General features: G+C 47.4%; 2 protein-coding genes across 3 annotated transcripts in view; both read right to left on the bottom strand.

The window, feature by feature from the left end:
- Positions 1-1,830: 1,830 nt before the first annotated feature.
- DBNDD2 (dysbindin domain containing 2) lies at positions 1,831-4,333 on the bottom strand. The gene is made up of 3 exons (XM_067708252.1): positions 4,195-4,333; positions 3,865-4,002; positions 1,831-2,502 (listed from the first exon to the last, which is right to left on the bottom strand). Exons 1-3 carry the CDS (start codon positions 4,331-4,333, stop codon positions 2,297-2,299), a joined length of 483 nt encoding a protein of 160 aa, XP_067564353.1. The 3' UTR covers positions 1,831-2,296.
- The window catches only part of SYS1 (SYS1 golgi trafficking protein), a 35,851-nt gene continuing 23,713 nt past the window's right edge, over positions 4,203-16,340 (bottom strand). The window contains exon 5 of one of the 2 annotated variants that reach the window (XM_067708255.1): positions 4,203-4,341. In XM_067708255.1, the coding sequence (XP_067564356.1) occupies positions 4,335-4,341 (7 nt within the window). In that variant the 3' untranslated portion in view covers positions 4,203-4,334. Of the gene's footprint in view, positions 4,342-7,027; positions 8,329-16,340 lie in introns of those variants that run through there. The other variant, XM_067708256.1, reaches the window with a different exon arrangement.

Raw genomic sequence — 16,340 nt, 5'->3', positions numbered from 1 at the left:
CTATGAAAATAGTTTGAAATTTGCCTCCCCAATATCTCTCCATTCCTTCCACTTTTCTACAGCCGCCCCACCTCCACGCTATTCCATTTTTACCTAGATGGCTACAATCATCTCCTGGCTTCCAGGCATCCATTCTGGTCCCCTCCAATCAGTACATCTCTACCAGGAGTCCTTGCACCCATTCTCCTCCTAAACTACTCCTACTCCACTTTCAGATCTCAGCTCAAAACCACTTCCTCCAGGCAAACACCTCTTGACCTCTCTTAATAGGCTATTAACTCCTTCCTAGCACTAGTCCTGGTTGCAGTTTTACATTTGGGTCCCCAATAGACCCTGAACTCCATAAGAGCAGGATGGGGTCTTTTTTTTTTTCTTTTTTTGTGCCACTACCACATTCCCAAGGCCAAGCTCAGTGTCTTACACATGTTAACACTGACATTTAATATTTATTGAATGAATGTCATTTATTTGCTCATACCCTGCCTCAACCCAGTTAAGCTAATCATCACCACTATCTTCTAGGCCACCGTTGTCTCTTGCCTGGATTACTGTGTTACGTCTGTCTGGAGCCTGTCCTCTTCCAGTATGTTCTCTACACTGCAGCCAGAATTATCTTTTTAGGAAGCAACATCAACCACTTGTAATCCTTCATTACTCCCAATAAAGTTCAAAGTCGTAACGTGTAAACTGCTAGTTATCTACCCAATGACTGCTGTCCCCTTGTTTCTCAGTAACATAACCCTGATTTTATCAAGACAGCAGGGTGTCCTACCAAAGGACTACCCCAGCCTCTGCAGTAGCCAGGGTGCTTCTGAGAGGTCTGACAGGAAGTATAGGAATCAGACGCATTGGTAATTGAAACTTGAAGGGTTATTGTCTTTCCAAACGCCAGAATTTCCTTTCTTCTAGATAATGTTGTGTCCCTAAGTCTATAAAACATCTGTAAATGAAACATCCCTCAGGTTACCAAGTTCTGGCCAATGAGATGTAAGTGGACGCTATTGGTTAGAACTTCCAGGAATGCTTGTCGAGGTGGGACTCGGCAGCAGGTCGGGCCTTTTTTGCCCATCCTTAATCTCTTCTCCTTCTTTCCACCAGCTTCAGAGACATGATGGCTGGGGCCTCAACAGCCATTTCAGCCATGAGGTGTCAATGAGAATTCCAGCCATGGGCCTTAGATGGCTGCACAAAAAGAGCCAAGAAGGACCCTGGTGTCCAATAACTGTGGAGCGACCACATCGCCCTGCGCTTTGGACTTCCTTTACATGAGGAAACCAGGTTTATACCTTAAGTCACTGGTATTTTACTAGCAAACTGAAACTTGATACAGGCTTCAAAGCGTTTTACGACCTGACCTTTGTCAATCTTGCCTCTCCCTTCATCTGCTCAAATTCAACAATTCAGTCAAGCTGAATGTTTTTCAGCTCCTCGGGACTTTTCTCTCCATTTAAAGTCTTTCCAAGCTGCTCTTTCTGCCTGGGTTACAGCCCCACCTGGCTAACTCCTTCTCAGCCTCTGCAACCCAGCTTAAAAGTCACCTCTTCAACGACCATAAAAGCCAGGTTAAGATGCCCATTTTCTGGTAACAGAACAGTTCCTTGGCATGCTACTTATTACGCTGTGAATTGTGGTGCTGACTTGATTTTCTCCTCCATGAAGGCAGGCAGCCTGTCTTGTTCAAAACTGTATTCCAAATCTGCAGCTAATTCCAAATAACGACTTCTTGAATACATGGAGTAAATGAGTCATGGGAATATGGTATTGGTCAGAGAGCTAAAGAAATGTATTGGGTTTGATATCTGTACAATGTGAACAGATGAAGTGGAATGGTTGGCATATTATTATCTGTTTATTATTCATACCGTGCCCTGTTCCGAAAAGGATGTAAGGAAGCAGGATGGCTGGAGTACCATCTCACTGGGAGTGTTAAGGAGTTCACGTCCATTTAGAGACACTGGTTTAGGAGATGCTATCAGGAAACTGCAGGATAGTTTGGAGGAGGGAAGAGTGCTAAGAAAAGCAGTGGCATCTTGTCCTATCTCGTCTTCCATCTCCTCACTTGCAGGCCCTACCTCAGGAGTAAGCCAAAACCTGGCAGGGAGGTTGCAGCAGGGAAAGGTTAGCAGTAAAGCAGGAGCGGGTTAATTCCCAGAAAGGTACACCACCCACCGTCCTTTCCCCGCTCTGGTGCCTACTGCAGGTAAAGAGTCTGGTCTTCTCCGAAGCGCTCTGGCTGGGCCTGCGGTCTCAAGTGGAGAATAGGCAGCTCAATCAGTCTATAGGTGTGGGCCCACTGCTAGCTGCAGGCTCCAGGCTCTGCCCCGCCATCTCCCCCATCCTCCTCCTCGTCAGACTGTGCCAAGGGCGTGTCTGCTCCGCCATCACTGACATCCGGGCTGTGCGGATTGGTGGAGGAGTCAGAGGACGAGGAGAAAGTGCGGGATGTGGTCCTGTCTGCCGTAGGCATTGGCAGGCTCAGCTCCTCGGGACGGTCGTCCACCCCTGCCCAGAGAGAAGAGCCCGTCAGGGCCACGAACAGGGCTTCAGAGGACTCTTAGAGGCGCTCTGGCCAGGAGACACTGAGGCCCAGAGGGGAGCAGGGACTTGACCAGTCACCCGGCCAGGCTCCTGACTCCCAGTTCCTTCCACTTCACCGCACCACATCTGGGATCTAGAGTCTGGTCAATCAAGTCAAGAGTTCAAATTCTACCTACGTCACTTCCTTGCTACTGAGTAGTTTTGGGCAAGTCACTTACTTTCCCTCTCAAGGACTCTGCCCCTCCTCCGTAAAAAAGGGACCCCGACATTCCAGAGGGTTTTGAGGATGAAATCTGAGAATGCTCATAAACTGTCTGGCACATAGACCACCAATAAATAGCAGGTTTTCTTTTTTCTTTTGTTTTTGTTTTGTTTGCGGTACGTGGGCCTCTCCCTGCTGTGGCCTCTCCCGTCGCGGAGCACAGGCTCCGGACGCGCAGGCTCGGCGGCCATGGCTCATGGGCCCAGCCGCTCCACGGCATGTGGGATCTTCCCGGACTGGGGCACGAACCCGCGTCCCCTGCATCGGCAGGCGGACTCTCAACCACTGCGCCACCAGGGAAGCCCAATAGCAGTTTTAAGTAAGAGAATATCTATCTTATAGGTTAAGGATGTGGGCTTTGGAGTCAGATAGCTCTGGTTCGAATCCAGCTTCTCTACTTTCTGGCTATGTGACAACAATATCTCTGACTCTAATGTCCCTCTTTTATATATATATATATATATAGATATATATATATATATATATATTTTTTTTGGCCGCATGCCATGTGGGAACTTAGTTTCCTGACCAGGGATCGAACCCACCCCCCTTGCATTGGAAGCTTGGAGTCTTGACCACTGGACCACCAGGGAAGTCCCTCTAATGTCCTTCTTTATAAGATGGGAATAATCCCACCTGCCCTCATAGGACATTGTAAGGACTGAGATAATATATGTAAAATAGCTTAGCACAGTATTAGAAACCTAATAAAGTGCAAAATAAATATTAAGATGACTAAAACTGCTTAAGTTGTCTAATATAAAAATCATATTTTTATGTTATTTTAATTATGTTAATTAACTACATTAATTTCACAAATATAAAATTGACAAAGGCTAAGGGGGTTGGGCCTTCCTAGAGTTTTGGATTAGGAATCTGTAACCCAGCTTCCCTCAAGGTCAACTTCCCTAAAATCAGAACAGACAGCTGTTTCATGGGTGGAAATGCCCACTCCCAGCCCCTACATGCATACTTCCCCAGTCCAGCCTTGCAACCTCACTTCAGAGCCCTGACATCTGGCTCTGGCTAACCGGTGCCCAAGTGCCCGAAGTAAAGGGGCATACCAGATGTCTGGGGGGTCGGTGGAGGATCTTCGCAAGGCAAGAACACGTCAGCTCCGTCCTGATCCCCCAGGTCGATAAGTTCCACTTGCTCAAGTGTGTCCACATTCACCTCCATGGATGAGATACTACCTATGGGGGCTGCAGATCAAGAAGGGGGCAAGTCAGGAGGAGCCAGGCCAGAACTGACAGGATGGTCAGAGACATATGTCAGGTCTGGAGATAAGACGTTTCGAGGGCCAAGAAAACCAGGGGGGAGGTACCAAGATTCAGGACCTATAGGACTTCCTCCCTGCCCCACCCTAGTCCCTCTCTCCAGGATTCAGAACTTACGTCTGTGCGACTCGAGATGCAGGTGGGACAGGGGGAAGACAAACTCTGTCTCAGGCTGTAAAATGTCCTCAAAGAATTTCTGCCGCTCCCGAAGGCGGAGCTGCTGGCGCTCCAGGGCTGCCCGCGGATTTGGGTCCATGTCAGCTCCTGGAAGAGCAAGTACAGCTATGAAGTTGAGAGGGGATTCCGTGGGGGCCTGGGCTTGGGGAGCCCCCCTGCAGCCAGCATCCCAGCACTGGGGCCTCTCGACTTGACTACCTCCTCCCCTTTCCTAAAACAAAGTCCATTACCACAAACTTCAAGTCTCACGCAGAGGCGGCGCTGACCCTAGCTCCACAAAGGGGATGCCAGTTCCAGGCACAGCAAAAGAGGCTCCTCTGTATTCAGGGAACGCAGTCAATGGCCAAGTCTCAGCATCATGCCCTTCGGAGAGGGGTTGGAAGGGCTGGTTCAGCTCAAATGGGGGAGGCATGTTTTCCGCTCAATGGACCCAGCCTCTCCTCAGAAAGCTGGGGAAGAGGACAAAGAGGAAGGTCCCTTCCTCCAGGCTGCAGCTCTGGTTCCTGGCCATTCTTCAAAACCCAGACGAAAGCTAAAGTACCCCCTCCCCTACTCTCCCTCTCTCTCTCTACACACACACACACACACACACACACACACACACACGTGCACACACACACACCCCCACCACCACCAGCATCCCTACCAAACCCTGCTCTTTAATCACAGACGTGACTTCTAGGCTTGGCTCTGCCCCTAAGGAAGTCAGCTTTCCAGCCTCAGTCTCCGCATCTGAAAATGGCATCATCCTCCTACCTGCCTCCAGCACAAGACACAGGCGGTGAAGGTGCTCTGCAAAACGGAAAGCTCTGGTCCCCGTGCTATTTACAGGACACCATCTCTTCTCTGCCCCCCACAGCTGTTTCTTTGAGCTCCTCTCCTCTGACACATCTCAATGTCTGCTCTCCCCACTAGGCATCGAGTAGCAATGGGAAGGGTGCAATTCAGACCAGGCCTTCCGGCCCCCAGTGCCGAGAGCTTTCCAGAACGCCATTCACTCGGATTCGCTCCATTCCGTTCCTGAGCCCATCACCGGAGGCAAGGGAGTATCAAGCTTGAGGACCAGATCATCATCCTCCGCCTACTGCCTTCCCCACCTCATCTGGACTCGGCATATCTGAGACCCTGGCCGGCTCCACCGGCGCTGGGGTGGGCCGCGAGAGACCCAAACCCAAGTGGGCCAGGCAGGGCCAAGGAAGTGTGGGGAGACCATGTGGCCGGGGCTGGGAGCGGAGGAGGGAGGCGCTGACGCCGATTCCTGGGAAAGGCTCTTAGCGCTGCCGCCCAGGTCACAATACTAAAAATACCCAGGGCCTCTGGGGCTGTCTGGGGGCGGGGAAGGGCGACAAAGAGGGTCGGGGTCGGGGAACTGGAGGGGACCACGGGCTCCGGGACGCCCCCTCTCTTTCCCCCTCACCCCATCAACCTCAGGAAACTGGAGGGGCTGCCCCCTGGGGAGGTGCGGAGCTAAGCGCTGGGGAGAGAAGGGGGGTGTTTACATAACTGAAGGTGCAGGGGAGAGGGGTGGAGAGAGCTGTAGAGATTTGGGCGGCCGGAGGCGGCCAGGGGCCCGGCCAGTGGAATGGAGCGCTCCCTCTTCGTTCTGCCCCACCCGCACTGGAGTCAGCGAGAGCGAAAGAATTCCCTAAAAGGGGACACGCCGCGACCGCGGGGGAAGGGGGGGAAGGCGGAGGGGTCCCCCGGCCGTTCCGCTCGCGCTCCCCCCCGGCCTCCCGCTGCACCTGCGCCCGCCCAGCGGAGCCCCTACCTGCCGCGCCCAGAGACCCCGCTGACTCAGGCTGTCCGCTGCGGCGCGACGGCGGTGGGGGCGTGGTACCGGGCAGCGCCGGCCGGGGTGGGGCTGCGCCTCCGGGTCTCCCCCGGGACGGACTGGCCCTGGGAGCCGGGAACGAGGAAGCGGCGGGAGGCGGAAGTGGGGGAGGGGCGGCGGCGGGCACACACGCTTCTGCCGGTCGCCCGGCGGCCGCAAGGAGCCCCTGCGGGCGCGATCGTTCGCAGTTCCAGGGCGGGCAAAAAGTTCCCGGCACGCATCCCTCCTCCCCGCGACCCGTCGGGCCCCTCGGCGCTCCGCCCGGCTCCGCGCGCTCCCATACGCGGGCTCTCAGCCCCTGCTCCCGGCTGCTCCCCGACTCCCGGGCAGCCCCGACGCAAGCTCCACGCGCCGGCACCCGGACTCCCCAGCACCCTCGGCCACGTTCGGCACGCTTAGACGCACACCCCTCGAGAAGGCGTATGCAGGGTCAGAGGGGCTGGGGACTCGCTGCCGCCCATCAGGGCAGGTGCACTGTGGCGGAGGCCCCCTTACCCTGGGACTCACCCCGCAGTCCCCGGTTCCCGGCTCCGGGATGGGCAGGGCCGCCGTCCAGCCTTCCAGCGCACTGGGCGGGGTGGGCGCGGGGACGGGGCGGGGTGGGGGGTGGACGCCGGCGGGAAGCCAACTCCTCCGGGGTGCCAAGAGGGACGCTGCGCGTCCCGCCTGGCGGGGGTGGAGGAGCGAAGCGGAAACTGTGGGCCCAGAGGGGAAACGCTTGCCCCTCTCGCAGTGCCTCCTGGCTCAGACCAGGGCCACAAGTCTCCTGGATCGAGGCACTGTGCTTATTTTCCTCCTCCTCCCTTCCACCCTGTGCCCGTACGTAGCTCCAGAAACCGCGGGGTGGCGGGGTGGCAGGGTAGGGGGGCGTCTGTCGGAGATGCTTCTGCCGTGGGGTCACTCGATCATTCATTCAACAAACATCCACGAGCAAGCCAGAAACTAGGAGTCATCCTTGGCATCTCCCTGTCTTTCAATGCCCACATTAAAACACATCTCCATTAACTGTCGATTCTCTTTCCTAAATATCTTTTCAATCCGCCGCTTCTCTCCGTTTCCACCACCATCTCTCCCTTGGCTCCTACGGAAACCTTCTCTCTGGTTTTCTTGTACTCTGGTCCTGCGGCGCTCCATCCCCACAGCAGTTAGTCGTCACTGTAGAATCGAGAGTGCTAACCATGGAACCCCGCAGCAGTCATTTCAAAAACGCAGGTCCGATGTGCCACCCCCTGCTTAAATCCCTCCTTTGTTAGAATGAAATCCGGGTGCTGACATCTGAGCTGAGTCTTAAAGAAATGAGTTCAACAAGCAGAGAAGAGGGGGAAGGGCATGTACAAAGGGACAGAGGTGTGAAAAGTCCGGACATATTCAGGCTTCCCTGTCAGGAGACCAGCACTCAGTACAAATACCTAAAGCTCTGCCTCTTCTATTGTTACTGAGATCCCTAAACAATCCTGTGAGATAAGTACAGCAAGCAGCTTTCCCATTATTTTACAAGCAAGGAAACCAGTTTGTGGGAGGCAAAAAGTGCAGTGGTTAGGAGCACAGGCCTGGGACTCTCCTAGCAGTTTTAAGTAAGAGAATATCTATCTTATAGGTTAAGGATGTGGGCTTTGGACCTGAATTCCTTGGGTGATAAACCTAGCTCTGGTGTCTAGCCAGCTGTGTAAACAATTTCTCTGATCCTTGATTTCTTTGCCTATTAGGTAGGAATAATTAATCCCCACCTCCTATGAGATAATTCATATAAAATGCTTAGTACAGGACTTGGGCACTCTGGAGATGCTCAGTAAACAATAAACACTAGTTGTTTTGACTGTAATCGATTCTGAGAAAGGGAGGAAACTGCCTTCTTCCATGAATTTCTGAAATTATAGGAAGTAGGCTCTAACCTTCTACAGAGCTTATTATGTGCCTGTCACTGTTCTAAGTGCTTTGCATGTATTAACTCTTCTAATCCTCTTAATAATCCTGTGAGGTAAATACTATTTTTACTTCCATTTTACAGATACAGAAACTGAGATATAGAGAGGTGAAGGAACTTGTCCAAGGCCTTACAGCAACTAAGTGATGGAGCGGAAATTCAAACCCAAGTAGGCTGCTTCCAGAGACTGTGCTTATAACCATGGCTCCCAGCCTGCTCCGCTTTTATCCCGTTGCAGCTTTCATCTTCCGAGAAATGTTTTGCTCAGTCTGATTCTTATTCCTCATTAATGGATGGAGTAGATACTTGGTCCCGTTTTCTAGCACAGAGGAATGAGGCCAAGTCAAAAGTACAGTGGATGAGAGCTCAGCTCCCAAAGTCACCTCCCCCCTTTTCAGGCCTATCCCTGGGAACAGAACTGCATGGATTATTTTGAGCCGTCCCCAAGATGGTGACAGATCAGGAACCTCTCTGTCCCTTTGCCAGATATTTGCCACATACAAGGGTGGAAGAGGAAAAAGCATCCAAGTTAGAAATAATTCACAGGGCTAAGCTGGAAGGGTATTAGCCAAGAGAGAGGCCCAGGCAGCAGACCCAAGGGTGGATGGCAAAAGGAGTTGAAAGGATCAGTGAAAAAGTAGATGGCTTAGACTTCTGGGTTCCATCTAGGATGCCAAAGCTGGGAAGAGCATCATTACCACACTAATAATTTTTTTAAACTGTTAGGTAATTATAAAAGTATTACTTTCGTCAAACCCAGCAGTGAGCTAAGGCTGCAGAGCAACCAATTAACCTGAATTCCAAAGAAGGACAGGCACCTCCAAGAAGAAATAGGATGTAGGCACGGCACACCTCTGAAGTAGGAGGAAGGCAAGGTTTCCGTGCAAACAGGTAAGGAGAGTTCAGCTACACTTTTTATTGCTAAAGGCCAGGTGTGGCTAGCATGAGAGTATAGAATCCTTGGGAGTCACAGACACTAAAAATAATCATAGAAACAACAAAACCAAACTTTGTTCAACTCCTGACAAGATTGGCTCAATTCTCAACACTAATGGCCTAAGAAAAGAAGAGATATGATAATTTCCAGGCAAAAATCATATTGACCTCAGCCTCTACTGTTCTACACATTATGTCCAGGAATCAAAAATTACAACACGCACATCAAAAGCAGTTTAAGAAAAACAAAAAAAAAAACCCCTATTGTCAAGAGACAAAGCAATCAACAGAACCAGATAACTCTCTGGAGTTACCTGCCAGAAAATTTAAAACAACTATAACAATATGTGAAAGGCTCTGTTGGAAAATATGGACAACATGCATAAACAGAAGGGGAGTTTTAGCAGGGAGATGGGGACTATAAAAAGGAGTCATATGGAAAATGCTAGAAATTTTAAAAACCTGTAACAGAGATGAAGAATGCCTTTGACAGCCTCATCAGTAAACTCAACACAGCTGAGGAAAGAATCAGTGAACTTGAAGATAGGTCAACAGAGACTACCCAAACTGAAACAGAAAGAGAAAAAAAAGAGTGAAACAAAACAGAACAAAACCCCCAGAAGATCCAAAACTAACATGTGCATAATTTGAATCCCAGAAAGAGAAGAGATAGAGATAGGAACACACACACACACACACACACACACACATTTGTAGAAATAATGGTCAACAATTTTCCAAAAATAATGAAAGAACCACAGAGCGAAGAAAATCATAGAATCAAAAAAAAACCCATTAAATACCAACAGACAAACACACACACACACAATATGATCTATCATATTCAAACTGCTGAAAACCCAAGATAAAGAGAAAATCTTGAAGGCATCAAGAGGAAAACGACAGAGTACCTACAGAGGAACAAAGATAAGAATTACAGCAGATTTCTCATTCGAGAAGAAATTATATGACTAGAAGATAATAGAATGATATCTTTAAAATGCTGGAAGAAAAAAAAGACTGTCAACTTGCAATTCTATACTCAGCAAGAAACTCTCTCAAACATGAAGGTGATATAATAATTCTTTTCAGATGATCAGAAACAGAAAATTCATTACCAGCAGATCAGCATTACAAAAAATGGTAGAAGTTCTCAAGGCAGAAAGAATATGATACCAGAGAAAAACCTGGACCTACATAAAGAAATGAAGATCTCCAGAAATGGATGGAATAAAGGTAAATATGAGACTTTTGTTTTTTAATCATCTTAAAAGATAACTGGGCTTCCCTGGTGGCACAGTGGTTAGGAATCTGCCTGCCAATGCAGGGGACACAGGTTTGAGCCCTGGTCCCGGAAGATACCACATGCCGTGGAGCAACTAAGCCCGTGTGCCACAACTACTGAGCCTGCGAGCCACAACTACTGAAGCCTGCTTGCCACAACTACTGAAGCCCACGTGCCTAGAGCCCATGCTCTGCAACAAGAGAAGCCACCGCAATGAGAAGCCTGCGCACCACAACAAAGAGTGGCCCCCACTTGCCGCAACTAGAGAAAGCCCGCACGCAGCAACGAAGACCCAACGCAGACAAAAATATAATAAATTTTAAAAATAAATAAATTTATTAAAAAAAAGATAAGTGTCTAAAGCAAAAGAGTAGCAATACGTGGTGGATGTAGAGCACATATTAAAGTAAAATGTATGACAATCACAGTAGTAAAAATGATGGGAATTGGAAACACACTGTGAAAGAGTCCTTCTGCTATATAAGAAGTGGTATAATATTATTTGAAGATTGACTATGACTAACTGAAGATATATATTGTAAATGCAAGGGCAACCCACTAAAAAAATGTTTAAAGAGGTATAGATAACAAGCCAATAGTGGAGACAAAATAGAGTCATAAAAGTATTGGGAGGCATCCTCCCTGGGCCTCTTTGTGTTCAACATGTCAAGATTGCAAGGATCTGACTTCTCTTTCACCTGGGCCCTTGCTCAGTATTAATACAGCTGGCAGCTCTGAGAAATAAGACCGGGTCTTTCTCAGACAAAGGCAGGCTTGCTGACTGCTCGCTATAAAAGTGCTGGGCCTGGGTTCCTCAGCCATGATGCAAAGCCACTGTGTGTGTACCGTGCATCTGGGACCGCTGTATCACTTGTTGAACTTCGGGCTGAAGGAATCAACACAAAACTATGCTGATGTTCATGTTGTTTGATGTTCTATGAGTAATAAACTGTCTTGATTGGATGCAGTAAGTCTTATTGTCTCTTTTTGGTACCCATGAGGTTTTTCTCTGACAAAGCATAATCAATTAATCCAAAGTAAGGGGGGAAAAAGAGGAAAAACAAAAAAAAAGCACAGGTGAAAAAATAGAAAACAAATAGTGCGATGGAAGATTTTCATCCAATTGTGTGAATGAACAGCAACCAATTAAAAGACAGGTTAGTAGACTGGGGAAAAATAAAGCAAGAGGCAATAATATGCTGTCTACAAGAAACCCAGTTTAACTATAAGGATATATATGAGTCAAAGGTAAATAGATGGAATAAGATACACCATGCAAACACTAATCATAGTAAATTGGAGTAGAGATATTAATATCAGAAAAAGTAGACTTCAAAAGAAGGACTATTACCAGGGATGAAGAGGGACATTACATAATGATAAAAGGTTGTTCATTTCACCAAGAAGACTTAACAATCATAAATGTGTATGTGTACATCTGTTAACAGAGCTTCAAAAACACGAGATAAAAATAGACCTAAAATAAGAAAGAGAAAAATCCATAATACAGTTAGAGGATTCAGCGCTTCTCTCTCAGTAATCAATAAAACAAGTAGGAAAAAAAAGTAAGGATACAGAAAACCTGAACACTACCAACTAGCTTGTTCTGACTGACACTTTTATAGCACTTTTACCAGCAGAATAAACATTCTTTTCAACTGCACATAAAACATTCACCAAGATACATCTTCTGGGTCATGAAACAAACCTCAACAAATTTAAAAGAACTTAAATCATACAAAATATGTTTTATGACTATAAAAGAATGAAAATATAAATAAAAACAGAAAGAGATCTGGAAAACACCCCAATACTTGGAAATAAAACACAACACTTCCAAATAACCCATGAGTCAAAGATGAAGTCCAAAAGGAAATTAGAGAAATATCTTGACTGAATAAAAGTGAAATGTAGCAACCAGCCACCAAAAAAGCTCCCAATGTTCCTTGCCTTCTGGACGACTTTTGTGTCGTCCTCTTCTGCACTGTATCAAGGTTACTTTATGTGGTCAATAAGACATGGCAGATGATGGTACATCACGTCCAAAATTAGGATTAAAAAAATTGGAAAACCCAGAGCTTCCATCTTGGGTGTGTGTTCTCTCTATTGCTTGGATCACTCACTCTGGGGGAAGCAGGCTATTATGTTGTCTACAGCCCTACAGAGAGGCCCATGTACCTAGGAACTGAAGGTTCCAGCCAACAGCCAGTGAAGAACAGAGGCCGGCCAGCAACCCCACGAGTGATTATGGAAACAGATTCACTGGCCCCAGTAGAGCCTTTGGAATGACTGCAGCCCAGGCCAGCAGCTTGAGTGCCACCTCTGGAGAGACTACGGCAGAACCATCCAGCTAGAGCAGTCCTGGATTCCTGATGCTCAAAACCTTTGAGATGATAATACTTCTTTTTTTTAAACTGCTAAATTTGGGGATGATTTGCTAATGCAGCAATAAGTAACACATAGGGATTTTGGTATTGAACAGGGGGCCACTATCACAGCACTCTGAAATATGGGGCCGGCAGTGGACTGGCCATAGACTTGGGAAGAGTGTACTCAAAGCCCAAAATGCCTTGAGAAAGCTCTTAAAAGAAGCCTCGTGCCTTTGATAAGATTGCAGCCAGGGTATACAGGAAAGTCAGGTAAACACTATTGGGAACTGGGGAAAGAGGAATTCCTGTTATGCTGTGGCACAGTTTAGCAACCCTGTTGCCTGTGGTAAAGCGGAAAGCAGAAAACGTGCCCAATGAGTTGGGATCTGGCTAAGGATATTTCCAAATCAAGTGTTGAAGGTGCCACCTGGTGTCTTCTTGCTCCTTATAGTAAAACGCAAGAGGGGAGAGAGAAACTAAAGCAGCAGCTCTCAAATGAGTGATGGCGCCTGGGGCGGGGAGGCGGCGGGGGGCGGGGGTGGGGGCGGGGGAGCGCGGGTGGAGAGGGGACTTCCCTGGCCGGTCCAGTGGTTAAGACTCCGTGGTTCCAATTCAGGGGGCGTCGGTTAGATTCCTGGTCAGGGAACTAAGATCCCACATGTCGCATGGCAAGGCCAAAAAAAAAAAAATCTGGAGAGGTTGCTACTGGCATCTAATTAGTAGAGGCCGGGGATGCTGCTAAACATTTTATAATGCACAAGACAAAACCCTCTTACCACCCACCACCTCCTCCCTCCACAAAAAAGAATTATCCTGCCTGAAATGTCAGTAGTCCTGAGGTTGAGAAATCCTGAACTAAGAGGAAGGACTGTTAAATATGAAGGAGCCAGGACTTCATGGTAGAAAATTCTCACTCTCTCTGAATGGCAAATGATAGTAAAGTTAAAAAATGGTTTCCTAAATTGAAAAAAGAGGGGATATATGTATATGTAGAGCTGATTCACTTTGCTGTACAGTAGAAACTAACACAACATTGTAAAGCAACTCTACTCCAATAAAAATTAATTAAAAAAAAAAAAGGTTTCCTAGCAAAGCTCAAATCCAGAGCATTACCAGAAGAACATGGTCCGAGAATGTGACTATCAAATCTTTTGTTTGCATCTCAGGAAGATTCAAGACAATGCATCCGAGTAGTCTTCTGTCAGATAAAAGACCCCTAAAGAAATGATGGGTGTGCCTCACAGATCCTTTGAATCAAGCAAGAAGGATTCTAGAAAGCTTAAGGGTGTTGCCCCTTAGCCAATTCAGCAGAAGCCTAATAGAGAGAAGGGCTTATCTCAGAGAAATTGGGGGCATGGCTTTTGTCTAATAGTGTGGATCTGAATAAGATTCAGAGTGACCCACAAGTTCTTAAAAGGATTCTATATCCAGAAACATCTCCACTTGGACTTAGAGGGATAAAGAGAGTATAAAATGAAAAAAAAGGATTTCTAGTTCTGAACAAGATGGATTAGATGCCTTCCTCTTTTTCCCTCCCACTAAGTGCAGCTTAACATGCTGGGCATTATATATATAAAACAAACGTAAACATAGTTGGCAGACGAGCTAGGAACCCAAGAACACAAATGACATAGCAGTGAGTCCCTGGGTTTTCTTTTTGCTAGAGCTCTGGAGAAGCCAAACAGGCACAGACAAAAATCGGCCCCACGAAAAGCCTGCTCTCTCTTGTCAAAGGATTGGGAAAGAGGCACCCTAGCAAGACAGAAATCTTTTGACATGAAGTGACCCCGCCAGCAAAATCCTAGAGGAGAAGCCTCACTCCCAGTCTTTGTCTCATGGTAACAAGGCACCTCTCCCTCTCACCTCCAGATGGTGTTATGTGAGAGGAGGCGGAACGGGGAGCCTGGGCTTCATCAGTGCTCAGCAGTAGCAAGTACCCCTCCCCACAATTTCCATGATGTCAGTGGAGGGCATGTGGGGAGGTAGGCTGCCCTCCCCATCCAACAGTAAGGAGGCACCACTCCCTCCCCTCAACATAAAGGTGGCCAAGAGTGGAGCCTAGATGTTCACCTCTGCCCAGCAGTAATGAGGGAACCAACCTTCCAACCCTCCCCTCCCCCTACAGGGTGGTGTCAGTGGGGGCCATGTGGGCAGCCTGGACTTTCTGCACTCCCACCTGGTGGTAAAAAGTTGGTGCCCCTATCTCACTGGCCCAGGACAATAGAGGCCTACCAACACAGAAGAGTTAAATGAGATCCAGAGTCTCACCACATAACTTCTGAAGTCCAGGTCATAAATGAAAATAATTCACCATACCAAGAGCCAGGAAAATCTGAACTTCAACAAGTAAAGACAATCAACAGGTGCTAGTGGATCACAGTACTGTTGGAATGACCTGACAGGGATTTAAAAACAGTCATTATAAAAATGCTTCATCAAGCAATTGCAGGACTTCCCTGGTGGCACAGTGGTTAAGAGTCCGTCTGCCAATACAGGGGACACGGGTGCAAGCCCTGGTCCGGGAAGATCCCACATGCTGCAGAGCAGCTTAGCCCGTGCACCACAACTACTGAGCCTGTGCTCTAGAGCCCACGACACACAACTACTGAAGCCCGTGAGCCTAGAGCCCGTGCTCCGCAACAAGAGAAGCCACCGCAATGAGAAGCCTGCGCACTGCAACGAAGAGTAGCCGCCGCTCGCCGCAACTAGAGAAAGCCCGCGCACGGCAACAAAGACCCAACGCAGCCAAAAATAAATAAATAATAAATTTATTTATTTAAAACAAAAAAAAAAAAACAAGCAATTGCAAACTTTTTGAAATACTGGATTGGCCAAAAAGATGTTATGGAAAAACACAAGTGAACTTTTTGGCCAACTCAATAAATGAAAAAATAAAAATCTCAGGGAAGCAAATAGCAGATACAAAGAAGAACCACATAGAAATATTAGCACTGAAGAAAAAGTAACTGTACTGGGTTGAACAGTGTCCTCCAAAAATTCACGACTACCTAATACCACAGATTGTGACCTTATTTGGAAATAGGGTCTTTGCAGATGTAATTAGTTAAGATGGTGTTGTACTGGATTAGGGTGGGCACTAAGTCCAATAACTGGTATCTTTATAAGACTATGTGAAAACATAAAAAGACACACAGGCGAAAACACCATGTGAAGATGGTGGCAGATATCAGAATGATAGATCGCAAGCCAAGGAATGCCAAGGATCGCTGGCAATCACCAGACGCTAGGAAAGGGGTATGGAACAGATTCTCCCTTGGAGATTCCAGAAGGAACCAACACCTTGATTTTTGGACTTCTGGCTTCCAGTACTGTGTGAAAATAAACTTCTGTTGTTTTAAGCCAAGTTTCTCGTAATTTGTTAGAGCAACCCTATGAAACTAACACAAATTAGTTTAAATTTAAAAATTTTTAATTTAAAATTAAAAAAAAAAAACCCTCACTGGATAGGCTCAATAGAAGAATGAAAATAACATATGAAAGGATTGGTGAATTTCAAGATAGAACAGTAGAAATTACCCAATCTGAAAAACAAGGAAAATTAGATTTTAAAGAAGAAGGAAGGAAGGAAAGAAGGGAGGGAGGGAGGAAGGGAAAAAGGAAGGACAGAGCCTCAGCAACCTGTGAGACAATAACAAAAGATTTAACATTTGTGTCACTGGAGTCTCAAGTGGAGGGAAAAGAAGTGGAACTGAAAAAGCATTCAAAGAAATAATGGCTGAA

The sequence above is a fragment of the Pseudorca crassidens genome, chromosome 15, assembly GCF_039906515.1.
Source record: "Pseudorca crassidens isolate mPseCra1 chromosome 15, mPseCra1.hap1, whole genome shotgun sequence".
Lineage (NCBI taxonomy): Eukaryota > Metazoa > Chordata > Mammalia > Artiodactyla > Delphinidae > Pseudorca > Pseudorca crassidens.
The sequence above is the reverse complement of the archived record's forward strand: the minus strand, read 5'-3'. Positions and strand labels throughout refer to the sequence as shown.

Bases quoted from the DNA above. Each gene is read 5' to 3' on its own strand.
- DBNDD2 (XM_067708252.1), bottom strand. From the start codon at position 4,333: ATGGACCCAAATCCGCGGGCAGCCCTGGAGCGCCAGCAGCTCCGCCTT. The intron at 4,003-4,194 runs GTAAGTTCTGAA...CTTGATCTGCAG, and splicing joins GCATCTCGAGTCGCACAGAC to CCCCCATAGGTAGTATCTCA. The intron at 2,503-3,864 runs GTATGCCCCTTT...CTCTCTGGGCAG, and splicing joins ACCGACCCCCCAGACATCTG to GGGTGGACGACCGTCCCGAG.